Source organism: Nannobrachium achirus (assembly GCF_963921795.1).
Source record: "Nannobrachium achirus genome assembly, chromosome: 4".
Classification (NCBI taxonomy): Eukaryota; Metazoa; Chordata; class Actinopteri; order Myctophiformes; family Myctophidae; genus Nannobrachium; species Nannobrachium achirus.
Genome location: NC_137813.1, coordinates 70,955,477 through 70,979,200, shown reverse-complemented (window position 1 = coordinate 70,979,200; position 23,724 = coordinate 70,955,477). Strand labels below are relative to the sequence as shown.

At 42.2% G+C, this 23,724-nt stretch overlaps 1 protein-coding gene across 1 annotated transcript; it reads right to left on the bottom strand.

Moving 5' to 3' along the window:
- Nucleotides 1-18,173: 18,173 nt before the first annotated feature.
- Nucleotides 18,174-22,685, bottom strand: LOC308283181 (multiple inositol polyphosphate phosphatase 1-like; the record flags this gene model as incomplete). The annotated part of the gene is made up of 3 exons (XM_080723559.1): nucleotides 18,174-18,956; nucleotides 21,472-22,000; nucleotides 22,681-22,685. The coding sequence occupies 3 exons, from the start codon at nucleotides 22,683-22,685 to the stop codon at nucleotides 18,174-18,176; spliced, it is 1,317 nt and encodes a 438-aa protein (XP_080579685.1).
- Nucleotides 22,686-23,724: the final 1,039 nt, after the last annotated feature.

Here is a 23,724-nt window from a genome sequence, read left to right as displayed (position 1 = left end):
TAGGATATAAGTCTAGGATGTGCAGGCTACACACACACACACACACACACACACACACACACACACACACACACACACACACACACACACACACACACACACACATTGCTATGGCAAAAACATGAGGAGAAATGGCTACAGACACACACCCAGCCACTCTATGAGCACCGCTCCAAAAAAAGTGAAAAAAAACATACAAACACACTCGCACGCACACATGTGCGTGCACACACACACACACACACACACACACACACACACACACACACACACACACACACACACACACACACACACACACACACACACACACACACACACACACACACACACACACACGCATGAACAAGTGTTTTTCATCTCATAATGCTACACTACAGTAACTTGTCCAGGAGGAGAAAGGCTGTAGTTATTATACTGTATGCTTGGAATCTCCATCAATGATGTCACTGGTGGGCAGGTTTCTGAACTGTCCACAGCCCACCAATGAGACACATTGATTGATTGAAGACTTTATTTGTTTGTATAGGAACATGTACAGTTTCATGACGGTACAGTTCACTGGTACAAGGTCAACTAAAAGGAGATCCTAGTAAGCTTTTCGGCTTATTCGCACAGGAAACCTTTATGTATCTCATATAACATTGAATGACAGACGGATAGAACACAGTATTGTCAGAAATAAAAACAAAAATAACAGTGCAAAAAAATATAGACAGTAGATATTTACAAAGAAGGGTCAGGGGGAGGGTGAGGCTAGGCTAGGTTTGTTTTTACCAGTTACGAGCGGCTGACGCCTGTAAGTGGTTTTTCTGGGCAATTTTAAAGGATGCTAGGGATTTACACTCCTTTAAGGCCTTCGGTAAGGCGTTCCACATTTTTGTGGTATAGCAGGAGAACGAGTTTGACCCTTTGTTTGATTTGACTCTGGGTTGAACATGATCTGTGGCGCTGCCTCTGGTGTTGTAATTGTGTCAAAAAGTATTTTGTCAGGTAGGCCTACGTGGGTATCTTAGTAGTGTATCTTGTACACCAGGCCCATTGCAAGATGCTGTCTGTCATCTACTCTGAGCCACCCCACTCTTAACTGGTGAGTAGCGGTGAGGTGAGTCTGATGTAGGAAAAAACACACAGCGAGAAGACAGAAAGGGTGCCATCCCATAAGGAGAAACAATTAATTATAGGTTAAAAATAGAAAAAGTGCTCCTCTGATTTGATAACAGATTTTAAATCTAGAGGTGTAGACTGGATAATCCGTTTAGCCAATGAGAAATAGTTTAACTGAGTGGTGTTGACGTTCACTCTCTGGCCCCCACGCGGCCACGGTCGCCGTGGTTACCGTGTCAACATTCCACAGTGAGGGTGCAGTGCAGTCTGACGGGGCAGACCTGCGTATCAGGACTGGAATGTGTGCAATGAATGAATAGCCTGCATGGACCGGTGCTGCCACATTCTACCAGACACCCTGTGATTCAGCACAATCTGATCCCACCTCAAGAATCCTCTGTGCATAGTGATTTAACTCTGAGAGGGTGCACAATGGAAGCAAATGGACCCAGAAGGGACCATTTTTTTCTCGCCTCTTTTTTTATTGTGTTGAACAAGTCCTTTTTGTGTTGTCCTTTTAGCCTTAAATCATTTTATCGTCAAATCAGGCTTTTATGAACACCCTGAACAGTTTTTAATTTGCTTGATTCAATATTTCGATATTTGATGTAAATGTTATCAGGCCCTCCAGGCCCAGGGCCTCTCCCCATACACACCCATTGTAACTTGCAACTTTTTTCTTTTTCTTTTTTTTTACCATACCTTGGGGCCTATTAGATTAATGTTAACTCCATAGACACATACAAAACAGAAAAAGTACAAAACTATATGGCACCACCTAATACCAGTAAGACTCCCTAAACGGGGAATAAGCGACAGTCAGGTCGCATGTAAAAATGAAGGGTGGAGGTTGTGGTCTGGTAGCCAAGGAGTGTGTGTGCAAAGCTGCGTGATTTTAGGGCAATATTTGTAGGAGCAGTGTCCAAAAATGTGTGTTGCAAGAATCGGCCACATGGTGGCGCTAGAAGAGGGCCATGTGAGAAATGAGGGGTGGAGGTTGTGGTTTGGCAGCCAAGGAGTGTGTGTGCAACGTTTGGCATGGATAGGGGCAATATGGCACCACCTCTTATAAGCAGTGGTTGGTTGGAGGTGGTCTGTTGAGACATTATGTCATGTTGTCAGGCAGCATCACTATTAGTAGGGGTGTAACGATATAGTAACTGCATCGAAATATCATTTTTAACTTAAAAAATCGAAATGAAAACAGCTAAAATTGAATCGTAACGTTTGATTTTGTATCGTATTGAATCGGCAGTGCAAAGAATCAATTGTTTCGATACTACCTACTTGTGCATTGTATTTAGCATTTTTAAGGAGAAAAAATGGTAATGAGGGGTTTATTACTTTTCCATTCCATATAGCTACACTGGTCTATTGATAAATGTGTGTAATCTCTGGGTTCATGTCAAGGTGCAGGTTTGTTAATATACAATGTCCATGTATTTGGCAGATAATCACAGTGTTTACTTATTTATATCCATAATACAAGTTTCCCTTAAAAACCTGCACTATCCACACCTTTCAAACAGATTTAATTTCTTTGCTAAATAGTTACTATATCGATTTTAAATCATTGAATCGAATCGTATCGCATCGCCTTGAATGAACCAATATCGTCCATGTATCGTATCGTCAAATCGCTATTAAAATGTAACGTTACACCCCTAACTATTAGTATCATTCCTCTGGGTGTTCCAGGTGGATTGGACTGAGTCACAATGCATTCAGTATAGAATGTTACAGTACCAGTTCCATGCAACTAGTATTCATGCACACATTCCTGTCATGATGCCCTGCAAGACTACACCCTCAATCTGTTGCCCTTATTCATACGAGTATACATTAGGCCTCACTCAACAGTAAACAAACCAATGTACAGTATAGGCATAAGTGTATATAGGCTATTTGCAAATTTCTAAAGTGTCAATGAATAAAAATAAGACCATCACTGCATTAAATGCATCATTACTGCATCAACAAACCGCACTATAAAAATGTTTCAAATATTAGGCTACCTAAAATAGCTGAATACCTGAAAATAGCTGATCTACATGGTCACAACATGGTCACAACGTCTCGCCACGTCTAGATCTATACTTTCTATGTGCTTTAGTGCTATACTTTTATGAATTCTGAATGAATGTATGAATGATTTTGTCTGGAGGGCCAAGTTGTCATGTGAAGCTTGACCAATCCTCAATTCTGCATGTACGGGACATGTACGGGACATGTACGGGACAGACATTCTCACTCCTTGAGAATCTATGGGAATCCTTAAAGAAACATGTATGGGACAGACAAAGCCACTCCTTGGAAGCTGCTTTCACCGCTTTAAAAAAACCTGCTTGCCCCACAGTTTGGAGCCAGGACCCGAATGATTAACAATGGCCACTAGTTTCTATATTACTGATGGGAGGGCAAACGTGAAACGGGGAATGCCTTCACACCTTTTGTCATGAACATATAGGACTACATTCCTCACAGAGGTGGGACCCGGCCCGGTTAAGGTGTGTCTGGGATGTAGTCGTAGTAAAGTGAGTCATTTGAAACATGACAAGAATGAAGGGCAGAGTAAATCTCTGTCATTGCTGCCAGGGATGGGTGCCACATACCTTACTGTGATCACCTTTAAGATACCTCTATTTGAAAGAGACATTAACCCTAATCCTAATCCCAACCAACCCTTAACCATGTAATGCAGGGGTCTTCAACAGGGGGTCCGGGACCCCTCAGAGTTACTACAGGGGGTCCTTCAAATCTTTGTGCCTTTTTTCTCCTTTTTTCTATTAACCACTTGAACCCTAACGTCCGTATTCTGCGAATTTTAGCCAAAAATAGCAGATCTACAAGCTCACAACACCTCGTGGCTCGCGCTGCGAGGCGTTGTGAGCTTGTAGAACGTCTATTTTAGGCAAAGAGGTTTGGTGTAGAGGGGAAAAAGAGCAGACTAAGTACAGAGTGACAGGTCAAGTTTATTAAGTATTGACGGTTCAAGTGGTTTAATATCTGAAAATACACTGATGATTGTGCTGTCAAACGATGAAACTAGATGGAATCTATGAACAGGTTGTGGGGGTCCCTGCTTCATCTCTCTCTCAACTAAGGTGTCCTTTTGTTCACGCATACACACGTGCCGCACGCACGCACACACATGCTAGTCTGGTAGATGGCTGCCATAACTGGGTGACGCGGTACTCTCAGTTGGAATGACAGATGACCCACCCTGGGTACACAACACACCTGTCACTATAATCACAACTACTCCCATAAGGGACCATTTGGTTTCATTTGGTTAAATTAACACCGAGTAGTAGGCTACTTGTTAGGGGTGTAACGATATAGTAACTGAATTGAAAAATCGATATTAATTTGCAATCTACAATCTACTATATTGTTTGCAAAAGCTAAATATCGTACCGTTTTGGTATCGTAATGTTTTACAATGCAGATCATCGGTATCGAATCATTTAGCAAAGCAAACAAGCGATTGTATTATGGAAACTAAATATTTGTGCCTTGCATAAAAGCAATTTTAAGAGGGAAAATTAAAAGGAGGGGTCTAATTACTTTTCCATTCCATATAGCTATTCTTGTGTGTAATCTATATTCTATGTCAAGGTGTGGGTTTGTCCATATACGTGTTGAAAACATAATGTCCATGTATTTGCGAGAGAATCACAGTGTTTACTTATTTATATCCATAATAATATATTCCCTTAAAAAAACCTGCACGTTTCAAACAGATTTAATTTCTATGCTAAATAGTTAGTAGCCTATATTGATTTTAAATCATTGAATTGAATCGTATCGTATCGCCATAAATGAACCAATATCGTCCATGTATCGTGATGCGTATCGTATCGCTATTAAATGTATCGTTACACCCCGTACTACTTGTTAACCAGTGTTTCTATTGCCTGCTCTCTGACTACTGATACTTTAGTATCTTGTTGTTGTCATCTTCTTTGGATGGATTGATTGACAGTCAGACAGCAGTGGAAAGATAGAGCAGCTGTGAAGCAGAAATTGTGCTGCTAGGATTTTAAACTGCCTCACAGTATCTGGAATTATTACAGTTTACCTGTGGACATCTGATTAGAACAATAGCGGACATAAATGTTCGATGCATTAATGATACGCAGGTGTGTAAACGTGATTGAATTTGGAATGAAAACAGTTTGAGCATATTGAATTGCACAAACAGATGTAATGCTACAGTTTGTGCATTGTGTGTGCGTTCCCAACTAGGGAACAGAAAGGAAAGAATGAAAGAAACCTGCCAAGGCAGATGCTGCCCCCTTGAGGTTGGTGATCAGTGCTGCAGCACTTAAAACCTTACATTAATCCACCACTGAACATCTTACTGTACCATGTGCTGTTTACTGTTCTGACTAATATAGTAATCAATCAATCAATCAATCAATCAATCAATCAATCAATCAATCAATCAATCAATCATACACACAACATTCTGACTGAGTGACTTTTATTGACTTGACAGTAATAACTGTAAATGGTACTGTAAATGGTGCATTTAGATGGTGCCTTTATCCAAGGTGCTTTACAGAGATTGGGCATTACATTCACCCATTCACACACACACACACACACACACACACACACACACACACACACACACACACACACACACACACACACACACACACACACACACACACACACACACACACACACAGAGAGACACACACACACACACACACACACACACACACACACACACACACACACACACACACACACACACACACACAAAAAAAAATCTTTTTACCATTCATAAGACCCTATGGTTGTATGGTCATGATTCACTGCAATCCTGGATGGCTTGGTTCTAGGCTTAACATAATTGTTATACATATTTTCGTGAAAGTCTATGAGGAAAATGAACGGGATATGTTTTAGTGGGACCAGTGAACCACGCCCACTGCGATGCTCTATTTATACCTTTGTCAGAATATTGTGTTATAGAGCGTCGCAGCGGAAGTGGTTTCCTGGTGCCACTTAATATTCCCCTTTCATTTTCACCGTAGACTTTTACAAAAATATCTACAACAATTATGTTAAGCCTCGAACCAAGCCATCCAGGGTTGCAGTGAATCATGACCATACAACCTTTGATCCTATGTGAAAACATATTTTAATAATACATTATTTGATATACTACATTTAATATTTACCCTTTGTTTAGCGATTTTCAAAATGTTCTTTTCATAGAAACAAAGGTTGTATGGTCATTATTCACTGCAATCCTGGATGGCTTGGTTCGAGGCTTAACATTATTGTTAGCGAAAATGAATGGGGAATATTATGTGGCACCAGGAAAACACTTCCGCTGCGATGCTCTATTGGGTGGATTCATTTTCCCCATCACTGTGGTCTGCTTAGTCGCCAAGCATTTGTTGTTTGTCATTTCAAATGACCCTTCATCTCTATCCTTTAAGCGAACAACAACCAAATAATACATATCCCATTTCATCATAGATATTGTACACACATCATTTAGACCTCAGCGTTAGACCTGTGGCCAAGTTCCTCTTCCTTGAACACTCCTGTGATTGTAATGGCCCAGTATTTTCCCCCACATGTGTGTCTCTATATCACAGCATGCAATCTGTGTGATTACTCTGTTGTGGCAATCTGTCTTGTTTCTCTTAACTCACCTTTTAGCATTAAACAAATATTATTTAGCATCCAGTATTTAAGCAGCACAAAGATTATTATTTTTGTCACCTTGATCTAACGTTAAGAGAAAACAGGGTTGAAAGGCTCAGTGACTTGCATGGTTACAAGGTACTGTAAATGTTACTCTACATTTGTTGGTATAGATCCATTTGTCTTTATCCACATATGCGGTAAGAAATGAAACAGAGTTGCAGTACATATTTAAAAAAGGACACATTAAGCATGCAGTATGAATGTAGTAGCCTGGACTGCAAGTGAACAAGTGTATTAACACCTCTTTCTATAATTCAAAAGAAAGACGCCACTTGGATTGGTCCTCTGGTCCGCTGAGCCTGGATTGGGTCTGTAGGTAAAAGTAACAAATATTGATATACTTCAGAAATGAAGTATAAACAAAGATGTAATCTACTGCTGTCATGGTGATGACTAGTATTTAGTAACACTTACCTGACACAACATGATCTGTAAAAAAAAAATTGTACCATAAAGCTTTGCAGTTTGCATCTTTAAATTGCTACAATGATGAGTATATTTTACAGAGAGTCAGAGGCGGGGGGGGGGGGGGCAACCAGGGGAAATGCCTAGGGCGGCGCTTTGCGGGGGCGGCATGCGATGCCGATGAGAAAAAAAAGAAAGGAAAAAGGAAAGAAAAAAAAAAAAGTGCCGCAGGCCTGCCAGTGCCGCCCTGCACACATAAGATATCTCTCTCTCTTAAAATACAGATCTGCAAGCTAACATCCTATACTATCCGACAGTGTTGATAGCTTGTAAATCTGTTCTTTTTGCGTATGTAACCTTGTGCTTGTTAAAAATGCTCCATACTGGGGGGCACGGTGGTGTTGGCGCAGTGGTTAGCACTTCGCCTCACAGCTAGAAGGTCCTGGGTTCGATTCCCGCTGGGGGGCGATGTGGGTGCTTTGATACCCTCACAAAAACATGCAGTAATCCTGGTCTCAATAATGCCTCCCCCTGGCCTGCCAGGGCGCTTGATGGAGGGGAAAGGAACTGGTTGGAATAACGTGTTCCTTCCCCGCAATACGTCCATCCCGGGGAAATCCCCCCTGTCAGGTGAAAAGAAACAACTTGGACTACCCATGCATTGAAGGAAGCATGAGGTCAGTCCGTTGTCTCCCCAGGCGAGGCAGAGGGAGAGCAGAGCCCAGGATTACATAGGCAATTGGCACTGGGTGAAAATGGGTTGCAAAATTGTGGGATTAAAAATTTGAAAAAAAAAAGCTCCATGCACTTAACTGGTTCGCCCAGGGTGCCATATAGCCTAGGACCGCTACTGCAGAGTTGCTGATAATGCGGTATGCTATGTATTCCCGTAGGATTTTTTTGCTAAAATTGATTTTTTTGCTGTTTTGGCTTCTATAGGGACCAAACTATCAGAAAATGACGGGGGTCAAATTTTCAGACCCCTCCCTCATTTCCTGGGGGCGGGTCACTTCAGTTTTGTCCCTATTCGGCTATGTATCCCCAATTTTCCATAGGTTTGTTTGATAATATTGATTTGTTTGCTGTTTTGGCTTCTTTAGGGACCAAACTATCAGAAAATGTTGGGGTTCAAATTTTCAGACCCCTCCCTCATTTCCTGGGAGCGGGTCACTTCAGTTGTGGCCCTATTCGGCTATGTATTCCCAATTTTCCCATAGGATCTTTTTGCTAAAATTGATTTGTTTTCTGTTTTGGCTTCTATAGGGACCAAACTATCAGAAAATTAATGGGGTTCACATTTTCAGACCCCTCCCTCATTTCCTGGGGGCGGGTCACTTCAGTTTTGGCCATATTCGGCTATGTATTCCAATAGGATCTTTTTGCTAAAATAGATATTTTTTGGCTGTTTTGGCTTCTGTAGGGACCAAACTATCAGAAAATGACGGGGTTCAAATTTTCAGACCCCTCCCTCATTTCCTGGGGGCGTGTCACTTCAGTTTTGGCCCTATTCGGCCATGTATCCCCAATTTTCCATAGGTTTGTTTGCTAATATTGATTTGTTTGCTGTTTTGGCTTCTTTAGGAACCAAACTATCAGAAAATAACGGGGTTCAAATTTTCAGACCCCTCCCTCATTTCCTGGGGGCGGGTCACTTCAGTTGTGGCCCTATTCGGCTATGTATTCCCAATTTCCCCATAGGATCTTTTTGCTAAAATTGATTTGTTTTCTGTTTTGGCTTCTATAGGGACCAAACTATCAGAAAATAATGGGGTTAAAATTTTCAGACCCCTCCCTCATTTCCTGGGGGCGGGTCACTTCAGTTTTGGCCCTATTCGGCTATGTATTCCCATAGGATTTTATTTGGCTAAAATTGATTTTGTTTCTGTTTTGGCTGGAACAAACCATCACAAAATGATGGGGTTCAAATGTTCAGAGCCCTTCACCATATTCAGCTATGTATTCCCATAGGATTATGTTGCTCAAATTGATTTCTTTTGGCTTCTATAGGGACTAAACTATCAGAAAATGTTCATACCCCTCCCTCATTTCCTGGGGGGGGGGGGGTCACTTCAGTTTTGGCCCTTTGCTAAAACAGATACTTTTGGCTGTTTTGGCTTCTATGGGGACCAAACTATCAGAAAATTACAGAGTTAACATTTTCATACCCCTCCCTCATTTCCTGGGGCGTCACTTCAGTTTTGGCCCTATTTGGATATGTATTCCTATATAGGATTTTATTTGGCTAAAATTGATTTTGTTTCTGTTTTGGCTGGAACAAACCATCACAAAATGATGGGGTTCAAATGATCAGACCCCTTCATCATTTCACTTCAGTTTTGGCCATATTCAGCTATGTATTCCCATAGGATTATGTTGCTCAAATTGATTTCTTTTGGCTTCTATAGGGACTACTAAACTATCAGAAAATGACAGGGTTTAAATTTTAAGACTGATATCCTGGATGGATGGGGTAGCATTTACCTCTGGCCTGTTTTTATTCTTGTCAAATACAGGATCTATTCATCATCACTGTTTCTATGCTCTCCCTTATACTGTTGGCACACACAGTCTCCAGTGCCATAACACTTGCAGAGAGGAGTGCAAGACAGGTGATTGTTGAGCAGCTGCACTGTCCCTTGCAACCTGCTTTGCAGACACATTTGATGAGCTCAAGTACTGCCTTTAGAACAGGTAGGGCAAGACACCTGACACCCTCCTCTCTCTGAATTCCATCAATTCTCTTCAATTGGTGGAAGCTCAGGGCAATTGGACATCTGTGTAAGGTGACCAAACACATTATGTCTCGCAAGGCACAATTAACAGCAGAGGCAAGGACCTGATTAGGAATCAGAGTATTAGCCTCTTCATTTGTGCACCTCCTCAAAATGTCCCTTGATGAAGGTATCATATATGACAACGAGCATGAAAGAACTGTCCCTTGAGAAATAATCAAGTAGTCCCTGGCCTAACACACAGGTCAACTTCTCCTTGGCTGATCAAGCAGTCAAGAGTTCCTTGATGGACATAGTGAGCTTCATCTCTGGATGAAGACTTTGTATTCTACAGATTGAGTTGCCCTCTTCTGCAGAGTCTTATTTTTTAATGACTGATCCATATACCTATCAAAGACAACTCGACCCTCAACATAGCCAGCCATCATCGTCAGGGCCATGCTTAGGGCCGAGGAGGCCCCAGGCAAACCCCAGTTTGAGGCCCCTGGGTCGGGACCCATGTGTGGGTCGCGAACCAATTTCTAGGGCTCGCAAGTAAATGCCTGTTTACATTTGGTTTCCTACATTTTTGTTTTTAATTACTTGAAAATAATAATTAAGAAATAATTAAGAAATGAGAAAATAAATCATGAGTTTAATGCAAACTAGCTTTTTTTCAAAATAATTCCATATAAACAAAATAAGGAAAAATACTATAACAATATTGATCGAAGACTGTATTGTCAGAAACATAAACAGAACAAGGCACAGTCAGACTTTTTTTTAAAGAATTACATAAAATAAGAACTAAAAAAAAAAATACTGTTATATACAGGCTTGTTCAGGCATTTAAGCTGTTAAGGCAGCCTGTTAATTATATTTCAATTCATAGCTACTTTATTGCCAGTAAAACAAACTAAACTATACATGCCATCTTTAAGAAGCCTCAGTAAACCTGTTGAAAGTATTAAGTTAAACATAACATTTTATGTTAAGGCCTTTTTACAGTTCATTATGTTGATCGCATCATGGGCCCACTTCAAACTGTCAGGGGGCCCCCAAATGAAATTGAATATATACAATATCAATATGTACATATCTCAATTTGATAACCATCAAAATTGCATATATATTTTAAGTCCATAGCTACATTAATCATTGCCAGTAAAACAAACAATGCGTGCCATCTTTAAGAAGCCCCAGTAAACCCAGTGGGCCCCCAAAACTAAAGGGAATTGATACACATATAAATATCAAAACGTTTTAAATATAAATAATATTTACACACACTTTAGAAGTAATGTATCCATTCACTGTATCCTTTAAATTAATAGCTACAAGATTACATAATTGGAATATCAGAGATATTACCTACAAATAACTAACTACCTTAATGATAATAAGAACAAGAATAACTTTTAAGTGCAAGTTTTGCAGTGGTTCTCAACCTCAAGCTACTTCAATTATTGCCAGTAAAACAAACTATACATGCCATCAGTAAGAAGCCCCAGTAAACCTGTTGAAAGTATTAAGTTAAACATAACATTTCATGTTAAGTCCCTTTTACCGTTCATTATGTTGATATCATCATGGGCCCCAGGGCCGGATCTAGCCTTTAGCACTAGGTGGGGCAGGAAGAAATGATAGGGGAGTCACCTCCAACCCATAAAAGAATGGGGGGACAAACCCCCTAAAACACCCGAAATGCATAGAAAACTATGCATTTTTGCACATGCACTTGTACCTATAACACGCAATACAAACAACATGTCTTACACCTATCTATCTCTCTCTCTCTCTAATATCTTATAAGTTTATCTATCCATCTACCTAGTTGTAGCATAACATTTCAAATAGTTTAATATTTTTTAATTTAGATTTATGCATGCCATCATGTTTGGTGGGGCAGACAGGGCATTTAGGGGGGCATTGCCCCTCCTTGCCTATGCCTAGATCCGGCCCTGATGGGCCCACTTCAAACTGTCAGGGGGCCCCCAAATGAAATTGAATATATATACATAAAGTAGTGTTGTAGTCGAGTCCACCTAAAGCGAGTCCAAGTCAAGTCCAAGTCCTATGGGGTTTGAGTCCGAGTCGAGTCCGAGTCAAGAGCCCCTGGGAGGGGGTCGAGTCCGAGTCGAGTCTGAAACCAACAGGGGTCGAGACCGAGTCGAGTCCGAGACCAACGGGGGTTGAGACCGAGCCGAGTGTGTGTGTGATTGTGTGTGTGTCTCTGTCTGTGCCAGTGACTGCTTCCACACAGAACTGCGACCAGAAACATGTAATCAACATTAACAGCTTGGTGAAATCAACACACGCCCGCGTGTGTGTGTGCCTCCTCAGCCTGCCTGTGTGTGTGAACTTCGTTTGAATCGTTTCAACTGCTGCGCGGATTGGATATTCGTTAGACCCACCCCCACCCCCCGCGCTCATTGGAGCAGCCGAAAATAAATCCCGATTCATGTACTCAGCTCCAGACCAGAGAAAGAGTCCACTCTGAGAGTGGGCGGGGTCTATGGTCTGGAAGCAGGCTACGTCTGCGTCCATTTTATACCCATATATGGAGATCTCTGTATCTATCTGTCTGTGTCCCTTTTATGCCCATATATGGAAATCTCTGCCCTTCGGGTAGCCAATCGTCTAGTCAGGGACCGGCCTACTCAGGAACGATGTAAATAGGAATGAATGCCCCACCCTTTAACGCAAATATATATATTTTTTAATAAGTCTCCCGGTACTGTTTTTCCCCATACCGATATTCTATTTAAGAACCAATATACACAAATAAGACAAATAAGTACAAATAAGACTTATGCCATACAATATCCCAAATCACAGACGATAATTATCCAGTCTAATATCATGATATGGATATAATATTGATGCCCATGCACCGAAAGGCCAAGGGATTACAAAAAGAATATTAATTAAAAAAAATATTATACTAGGCCTACTGTTATAATATTTTTTAAACATTGCTGTTATAGCTGTGTCATTGTAATAGAGCTGTATGATTATGGCAAAACTTATCTTATCAAACTAAATCTCATCTTAATGAAGAAACATTTTATTTTGACTAAAATAAATAAATAAATAAGGTTTCCTCATTCAAACACATAACAGTACATGCCTGTCTGCATTTGAATGTTCAAGGTGGGAAATGTACCTTATGTCATTTTAGTCTCTTGCCCTTCAATTATATACAAAATGCAAAAAAATACCCCATGTCACTGCTTGTTTTGGTTCTTTTAACCTCTCTAAAGGGATTTAAACTGTCACCTTCTCTCTAGCTGTTGATCAGTGCATTTGTTAAACTTTCGGATGAGGCTTGCTTAACATTATGCTGCTTAAGTTCAACTGTCAGATGTGCAAATCGGTGTTATTAGGAATGATGTCAATGGTTGTGTTGTGTGACTTCAGACCAGAGCTCTGGTCAACCTGAATAAGATGTGACACAGTTTCTAAACGTCACATTTAGTCTGAGTACGACCGTGAGTAGATTATTTAAGTGTGCTGTGAAAATCAGCGGGTAAGGGACATATAGAGACAAATATATAGACATATAGAGATTGTCAGAGAATATATTAGTCTTTCCAACCTGCAAGAGACAAAGGAACGCCTTCAAATTTACAGTCCAAGTAGCAGTAGCGGTGTCCATGAACCAATCTTCCAAGACACAGGTGTCCTGTCACCTTACATGAAAACATGAAGAGCCACAACAACCTCTGCTGTCCAATGATGAGCAATGGACAGCTGCCCTCATCTTCCTGTCTGACGATCACCAGCTGTGTAACCGTCCAGCAGCAAGGAGACACAGACAAACCGAGATCTTGTGAGGACTTAAACGCAGCCGGGAGAAGTAAAGAAACATTTGATGACCTACCCAGCAAAGAAAACCTCTTATGTGATAAGAGTTTCATTGAGGTATCGACACAGCGTGTCCAGAATGTCCACACCAAAGAAAGACCTTTCCAGTGTAAACACTGTGACAAGGGTTTCAGTCGGTCATGTGACCTGAAGAAGCACCAGCGTGTCCACACTGGAGAAAAACCCTTTGTGTGTAAACAGTGTGACAAGGGTTTCAGTGTGTTAAGTAACCTGAAGACACACCAGCGTGTCCACACTGGAGAAAAACCCTTTGTGTGTAAACAGTGTGACAAGGGTTTCAATCAGTTAGGTCACCTGAAGACACACCAGTATGTCCATACTGGAGAAAAACCCTATGAGTGTAAAGAGTGTGACAAGGGTTTCAGTCGGTTAGGTAGCCTGAAGACACACCAGTTTGTCCACACTGGAGAAAAACCCTTTGTGTGTAAACAGTGTGACAAGGGTTTCAGTCTGACAGGTGACCTGGAGAAGCACCAGCGTGTCCACACTGGAGAAAAACCCTTTGTGTGTAAACAGTGTGACAAGGGTTTCAATCAGTTAAGTCACCTGAAGACACACCGGTTTGTCCATACTGGAGAAAAACCCTTTGTGTGTAAACAGTGTGACAAGGGTTTCAGTGTGTTAAGTACCCTGAAGAATCACCAGCGTGTCCATACCGGGGAAAAAGCCTTTCCAGTGTAAACAGTGTGACAAGGAAAAAGATTTAAAAAATTACGTTCTCAATAGAAGCGGAAGGTAGTGACTCCATACTGGATGCTAACGACATGAATGAACTGCAAACTGTCTGTTCCTGTTCGCTGGTGACAAAGGTTTAAGAAGCTCTCAGCTCAGAAGTCACAAAAATTCGTACTTAATAACAAACTGTCACTACACCATGGTAAAACAAAATCCATTCTTTTTTGGACCAGACATTCTCTAAGTGAGATAAATGTAAAAGATTTCAAGGTCAAAGTTGATGATACAGAAATCTCTAGCAAGGAAGAGATTACCCATTTGGGCTGTATTCTTGACAAATACCTGTATGGGGATAGCATGATCAAAAAAGTATATAATGGTGACCTCACAGAGAATGCTGCTTCCTGATTGGCTATGTTGACCGTAATAATTTTGCTGCTTCGGTGCTTCCTGATTGGCAATGTTTAGGCTATGTTTTTTTTTTTTACTGATTCCTGATTAGTACCTATTTATTTGGAACATGAGGATATCCTATACAGGTAGGAGGGAAGGAGTGTTCTCAGTGTGTTATCTCTGTTGTTGGGCTTGTTGGCTGCTGCTGTAGCAGGACTCTGTGTGTGTGTGCCTGTGCTGTGTGCCTGTGTGCGTGCGTGTGCTTATCAGATGCGCGGCAGATACGCTCCGTTACTCTCATATGGATATAATACATTATTCCATTGTATTGTTAGTGACTCGACTTGAGTGGACTCGGTGGGGGGCGAGTCCCGAGTCTCTTGGTCCGAGACCGAGTCCAGTCCAAGTCAAATTAAGGGCGAGACCGAGACGAGACCGAGTCAATGAAAATTTGGACTCGAGTCCTGACTCCTGACGAGTCAATGACTCGAGTACTACAACACTAACATACAGTATATATCAATAAGTACATATCTCAATTTGGTAACCCTCATATATATTTTAAGTCCATAGCTACTTTAATCATTGGCAGTAAAACAATAAGTACCATCTTTAAGAAAGATGGTAGGCCTACCGTGCAAAATGTATCTCATCCTGGGGGGCCCCCATTCCCTGCATCCGGAATGGATACATTTCTTCTAAAGTCTGTGTAAATATTTATATTTAAAAAAAGTTTTGAGGGCCCCCAAATTGATATATACATAATATGTGTATCAACTCCCTTTCATTTTGGGGGCCCTGGACAGTTTGAGGTGGGCCCCCCAGGATGAGATCAATTTTTCACAGGGTTTACTGGGGCTTCTTAAAGATGTACTGTACGTGACATCACAGAACAGACATGAAGGAACTGCTTGGGTCCCTGGAACTACATATTTTGAGATGGGAAAACAGGTTTTTCAAAAAACTTTATAGAAGGACTTGAAATAGACTTGCACAAATTTTCAAGATTTTTTCCAAAATAGCAGATCTACAAGCTCGCAGCGCGGCACTCGGTGCCACGCTGTGAGCTTGTCTATCTGCTATTATTCAATAGTTAAAGCACAAAATAATGTGTAATAATGCATTCCCAGTCTAAATGGGTTAAACCCCCTCCCTCCTATGAAGAACATTCATGGGGGGCCCGCAGTGAATCCTTGTACCCAGGGCCCAGGATTTGGTGCGACACCCCTGCTTGGCTCTATACGATTGATTGACACATCGCACGTGGGATGTAAAGTCTACGCTAGTTTGCACGTCGTTCCGTGATAAATGAGGGCCAGCATGTGACCACCTGGATTTGATTGATTGATTGAATACTTTATTACACCAGTGTTGATTTCCAAAACTAAGACGAAAAATGTTTGTCGACTGCGTTTTTTTCACTGACGAAAACGAAATAAAAACTAAGCTGTGATGACTAAAACGAAGACTAAATATATTGACAATTTCGTCAACAAAATAAAAACTAGACTAAAACGTTAGGGAGGGACTATTGGAGAAGAGAGTCATTTTATGTCTGGTTGCTCTCAGGTGTTGTGTGCTGAAAATAGCTGATCTACAAGCTCACAAGCCTGTGAGCTTGTAGATCTGCTATTTTCAGCACACAACCAAGTGTAAAATCAGTCATTACGATGCCATCAAGGCCTGCCAAAATATATTTTAGTTGACTAACTGTAGATTTAGTCGCCTAAAAATGTATGATATTTATAGTCGACAAAAATTAGACTAAAACTAAAACGTTTCAGGTGACTAAATTATGACTAAAATTAAATGACATTTTATTCAAAAGACTATGACTAAAACTAAATCACAATTTGCTGTCAAAAACATTACATGATAATTAACCCTTCTTGTGCCTATCCCGAACAAGTTCCGCTTTATTTCAATCCAATACAATATTATTTTTACTATTTTACTTACCCTGAGCTTGTAGAGATGTGTGTGGTCCTGGGTCGTCCTACGCTTTCCAACGAGTGATGCTAGATGGTCCGACGATTTATTCCATTGAAAATGGAGCCCCCCAAAAAAACCTCAATCTATACTGTCGGCGGCGCGACGTATTCCGGGGTGCCTATCCCGATCTAGTCCGGGATATTTAATAAAATTAATTAATTAATCGGAGGCCTCAACGAAGCCCCGGTCTAAATTTCCATCCATTGCCGGGGCCGAGACTCGGCCATCCACGGCCCGTAATCGGGCAACGCCGCCGCATCGCGCCGCCGAATCCAATACAAAGTCACATCTTTAGAGAGCATTTTCTCTGAATTGTGTTCCCAGACCAAAGACAAGGTTTTTTTGCGATTAAAATAGCTTCAGATCGGGCTTCTAAAAATTAAAGAAGCTAATGGCTAAGTGTTAGCTAACTTCCTCCTCTCGTCATACATAACAGTGGCTGTAGTGAAATCACAAAGCACTACGGGCAGTGTCGACGGAAGCTACAGCGAAGGCCTATACAGATATTTCTGGCACTCTATAGCGGCACCTTGTGGCCCGGGGCACTGTATGGGTTAACAAAGCAGGTACTACGTGGTATGCTAAAAAGGATGACGTTCTGGTCTATTGTACCCAACTCATCAGCAACTAGACTGCACTCTGTCGAGGTGCCAACTTGTGCTTTGTGCCCTCGTGGCCATGTATGGCTTCTTGTGCTCCAGCAGAGCGCGCAAGTACTGCGATCGGCACCGATCTGCAAACTGGATAAATACCCATATGCATTTGTATATGTGCCTTGATATTATGATGTCACCCTTTTGCCCCTCTCTAATTGGCTATGGTTATACACGGCCTGTGATTGGCTATGAGCATAAACGACCCGTAACCACACACGGATACCGTTTCTGGAAGCGGATGGAAACGGACGGCACGGAACGCAGTGCTTGTGCCCTCTGCTGGCTTAAGTAATTATTATACCATACAATACAAAAACATTAAAACAATAAAGTTCAGTAGAATCATAAAGTATATTTACAGAGAAGGGAGGGGTGGGGATGGAGAATTCTACTATGAAGGTGTTCAAGGAGTTAAATTATGTTCACTTGTATTTTGAAGACATTCATTGTTTTAGTGAAAGTAAAAGCTTGTCTGTTGACAATAAAAAGCACAGTTAGACCAGGCCAAAGGAGAGAAATAAAAGTCCCTTCATAGGATACTTTTTTATAAAGCTTTCTCCCATGTATCCAAAAACATACAGAAACCTAACTCCTTCCATGTAGGCAGCCAACCCTACCCTCCTGTGCGTATGTAGTCTCCTTGGACGAGTCGACACTCTGCCTCAAAGTCACAGCCCTGGAGCAGTTCCCTGTAGTGATGTCTGACGTCTTGGTATAGAGGGAGGGACGCCGGGTGCCGCTCCATCCCAGGGAACACCACAGCCTTCTCATTGAGCAGGGGCAGCAGCCTCAGGCCATCTTCTCCACAGTCGTACAGCACTAGCAGTAGGTTGGCGGTGAAGGGCAAGAACCGGCTGGTGCGGAACGAGCGCTGGGCCTGTGCAGTGTAATTGACGGACGTCAGGCGCTCGCCGTCGTTGAAGAATCCCAGAAGGGTCAGCAGCGGCAGGAGCGTCTCCGCGTGGCCGACCTGGACGGTCGCAGCTTCGGACACGGCGTTCCCCAGCCTGCTCTCGCCGGCCGCTTTGTCCAGTCGACGGAAAACGTTGTGGAAAAGAACGCAACTCGACTTGCTGTTGATGGGGTGGCCGTGGCCTCCTTTCCAGAAGTGCTTCAGGTCGTGGGCGTACTCCAGAACCCGCGCGTCGTCCGCGTCGAAGAGCCGACACCAGGGGGAGTTCTCGTTCTTAATGGAATACTCGTAGGCGCAAAGGTCGAACGCGCCTTGGGCCACGTCTTCGTCGATGAGACTGTGCGGGACGTGGAGGCGGTCTGCGATCCTCTGCGTGACCCGCTTCGTCTCCAGGCCCGAACTGAACTTGTCGACCTCTTCGGTGGCCGACGGGTTATCATCAACGTCTCTCAGAAACCTGGCGCACCGGTTGAAGAACCTCATCTAGTGTAGCGGAAAGTTGACATGATAGTTCAGTTGGTGATAGAAGCATGAAATTTGGCACATATGACCTTCACCCTAATTGATAATCAACCTCTGGCCACGCAAAATTCCAACATTTTTCAAGATGGCCGCCAGTCTTCAGAATGGCTGCAACTGGACCTACATTTTGGACTACATAACTTTGCTGGGGCTGTGAATCTTTGATTCTCAGCTCATTTTGATCTAGTTATAATGTTCTAGAGGTATTTCAATCAAACAAGATAAAACATTACATTAGGTTCCAATATGGCGGCAGATACATTACAGAAATGTACATCTGCTCATGGTTAATCCACAGTTGGTGATACTGTACATGCATGAAATTTGGCACAGATCACCTTTAGACTACCCTAATTGATAATCAACCTCTGGCCACACGTAATTCCTCCATTTTCGAGATGGCCACCAGTTTTAATGGCTGCATTGCAACTGGGCCTACGCTTTGGACTAGATCACTTTGTTGGTGCTGTAAATCTTTGATTTTCCCCTCATTTTGATATAAGACAATGTTCTGGAGGTATTTCTACCAAAGAAATACTTCTATAAAAAATACCATTAGGTTCCAATATGGCGGCACATTTTCCATATGGTTGCCAATAAATTGCAGAATGTACATTTACTGCTTATGGTTAATCCATATGAGCTTGTGACACATATTTGTATAAATTACCATTCACAGAATCCCTTTATGGCACATTTTAAAGTGATTCTGTAGCTTTAGAATGACCTATAGGTTCAAATAGGTTGACATGTTTTTAAATATGGTCACCATACACAAACTTAGATCTTATAAAATGGAGCATTAATTTTGTTTTTTTATTGTATTAATTATTTATTTATTTATTTATTTTTGCTTTTTTTTATCAGTCAAACATTATAAACACATTCTCATTTATAATGGTGGCTGGGAAAGTGAAAGGCCTGTGTGCTAGCAACCGCAACTACAGAGGGGTGTGTAGATTAGTCCAGAAGTTTTTGTTGCGTCCAGAACATTCCTTTTTACATTGACATCGCGTCAGCTCCTGGCATGATTTGGCCATTGCTGGAAGATCCATCCATTGTGGAAGCCAGGTTCTGTCCCTCTGGTGCTATCCCAAGTGAATTGGACTTGGCAAAACAGGACTACATAAGAGTGACAGGCCCCATATATGTCCTAATTGGAATGCCAGATCTCTTGCAGTGTTCTTTCAGAGAAGCATGTTGATACATTCATATGATCACTGCTTTCTTGCAAACAAGTCCAGTCGTGCCTCATTCACTTCCTTGTAGGAACTACTTCTATCGTACATGAGTACTACAAACTCCTCGATGATTTGCATGTCTTCATCAGTTACTGCAACAGGTCTCAAACACGTTCCATGTCTGCCATGCTGACCGTCCATGGAAGGACAAAACTGTATCGCATTCCCTGAATGCATGAAAGAACCTGATGACTTTGATCCCATAGCAATTTCATGAATTGGGATCTATATGTGGTTCTTCCCCTTTCCAAAGTCAATCCACAGATTTTTCAAGCCAAGTGAACAATTGAAATAATAATTAAAACGGTTACCTACCCCTCCCGCGAGGGAAATTCAGTATTTTCAGCCCAACCCAGCTGAGTCGCTGCCCACAAGGAGCGCGTGAGCAATTAGGGGTTAAGAGTCTTGTTCAGGGACACAGATCGACATTGCTGGCCTGGCCTGGAATCGAACCTGGGACAACCAGTGACTCTGGTTCCCCAGGCGGGCTCCCTAACCATTCAGCTATGGCTGAAACTGAACATTAGTATCTGAGCTACAGATGATGGCAGCTGACACACCATGATTCGCAGCATAGGCTGCTTAAAGGAACATCCTTGTGTCAGCTTCCTTGTGAGTGCAACCTATATGTATTCACTAATAGCTAACATCGAACCCCATGCGACTAGTGTGCTATAATGTCAACCAGTGTGCCCTGGTAGTGCAGTGACACTACACAATATAAAAATCAATTAGGCTGGGCAGCGATTTTGAAAACAGGTGGCCATCTTGAAAATTATGGAATTCTGCGTGGCCAGAGGTTGATTATCAATTAGGGTAGTATAAACGTGATCTGTGCCAGATTTAATGGTTGTATCACCAACTGTGGATTAACTATGAGCAGATGTACATTTATGCAATTTATCGGCAGCCATATTGGAAAATATGCCGCCATATTGGAACCTAATATTATTTCTGAACTTGCCTGGTTGTAATACCTCCAGAACATTCTCTTATATCAAAATGAGAGGAAAATCAAAGATTTACAGCCCAAGCAAAGTGATATTGTCCAAAACGTATGTCCAGTTGCAGCCATTTTTCAAACTGGCTGGCCATCTTGAAAATGTTGGAATTTTGCGTGGCCAGAGGTTGATTATCAATTAGGGTCATATGAAGGTCATTTGTGCCAAATGTCATGCTTCTATCACCAACTGAACTATCATGCATTGAAATCAGCATCTTTCCGCTACACTAATCAGGGTGTCGTTCACCTCGTGGTCGAACTCTTGGTCGTCGATGTCCCACAGTTCCGTCAGACCTCTCTGGAAGGACGCGGTGCTGTTGACGCACCGGTGCTTTGAGCTGGTGATGAACGCCACGCGTCCGCCTCGAAGCTTCTCCTCCGAGATCAACGAGGGGAACAACTTGGACAGCCTGACGGCCAGATGCTTGAGGTCGCTCACGCCCTTCTCCGCCAGACGTCCGTCCATGTCTTCAGTGTACCACATCCTCCAGCGGTTTTTGAGGTCACGCAGCCAGCTCTCTCTGCCAGAGGCGTTGTGCACAACCAGGTCGTAGACCCGCCGCATCCTCTCCACGTTCTCGGACGCCGGATACCTCGTGCCATGTCGAACTATGGCGGTCAGATGAAGTGCGCGGCATTCGGCGGAGGGGAGCTGAGACGTGTTCACAGCGAGGATGTCCTCCATGAGATGAGGATTCACCTCCTCGTACCTCCCTTTGGTGCTGAAATGTTTGGCAATCGGCGGTGCTCTTGACACACTGCTTGACGTAAAGTAATAGGTAAAACAACATGTGATCACACAGATGATGAAATGAGCAATTGTGAATTTAAAATATTGACAATCACTCACAAACGTTTTTCAACACGGGTGAACAATGCCAAGCCCCGGCTGCTTATCTAAGCCTTAGCTAAGGTTTAGAACTGGTCAAAGTCTTTTAAGACCGAGCCTTGGAGCTCTAAAGGTCTCTAGGCATCTTCTTTGGATCTGAATCTATCTCTCAGGCTTTCTTGCCTTTTTATATTGTCGGCTATGGTGCTTGTGTCATCTGAGTGATGTCACCATGGGACAGCTTAGAGCAGTGGTTCTCAACCTTTTCAGGCCAAGACCCCCAAAATAATAATAATAGAGTTGAGGTATTACATTTTGTATAACACGGTTCTCTTATGAAAATAGCAGATCTACATGCTCACAACGCCTCGCAGCGAGGCGTTGTGAGCATGTTGATCTGCTGTTTTCACAATTTCTGCCTCTAATATTTGACAATTTGGCAAATGTTTAATTTGTCATTTTAGACGTATTAAAAAGTCCTTAAATTGTCACTTTAGAAATGTGTAGATACCCTCTAAGCACTTACACTTCGTGTTGGTTTGTTTTGGTTTGTTTTTTATTGGTTTGTTTTTTATTGTTGAGTGAGAAAACAATGTTGCACATTAAGGAGACCACATCGGGGAACCCCCCAAAATAATGTGGGGCCCCCCCTGGGGGTCCCAACCCACAGGTTGAGAACCAGTGGCTTAGAGCATCGTAGGAGGTGCTTCTCTCCCCTTGTGGCCTCCGCTGGACCGATCGGCAGGGCTTCCTGATTGGCCAAACAGACTCTCAGCTTGGCTTATTGTTGTGGGTGGCTTCTCAGGGCTTAGCATGGCATTTTGTGCCAAGCTTCGTGAGACGTCTATGTCGAGCTAGGACGCCCCAAAACAGCCACCGTCCTAGTATTTCAAATTGAACCCATTACATTTCAAACCGGGAAAGCATCTGTGTCATTTTAGCGTTGGATATTCAAAAATGTTGAATCATTTTGAATTTATTTGAATACAATCTCCTTCTAGGGGTTCCCTGGCACAAACTCTTTCAGATGAAGGAGGTCCGTTGCCAAATATATATCATTTTGGGGGTCCTTGGCACGAGAAAGTTTGAGAAACACTGATTTAGAAGGCATTTGTAGTAGTTCATTAACGACTTGTGATTTTTGCAAGGTGACTCGACTCAGTAAAAAGTTGAGTTGAGTTCAATGATGTCATCACACCACACTTAACTTAATGTGAAACATTGTTTTCTCACTCAAGTGTAAACAAACCAACATAAAGTTTAAGTGTATAGAGGGTATCTTCACATTTCTAAAGTGAGGCAGAAATTGTGAAAATAGCTGTGAAAATCTACATGCTCACGTTTTGAGCACGTATATCTGCTATTTTCACAATAGAAAGTATATTCTTTTTTCTTTTACTTCGACTTTCGACTTTCTCTGGTGGGAGTCGACTGAGTCGACTTGTCGACTTTTTCGTTAATGCCCTAATGTGTAGAATTGTCCTTAGGTCTTAATCTAGGTATTTCTTGGCCTACTGGCAGTGTGCACATGACATGTGGCACTGATCTGGCCAGCAGGTCACAAGATTTGGCCCCGGAGACACAAACGCACACAGGCGCGCACGCACACACAAACTGTGTGTGCACTGTGGTTTGTCTGGCTGACTGCAGCTTCTG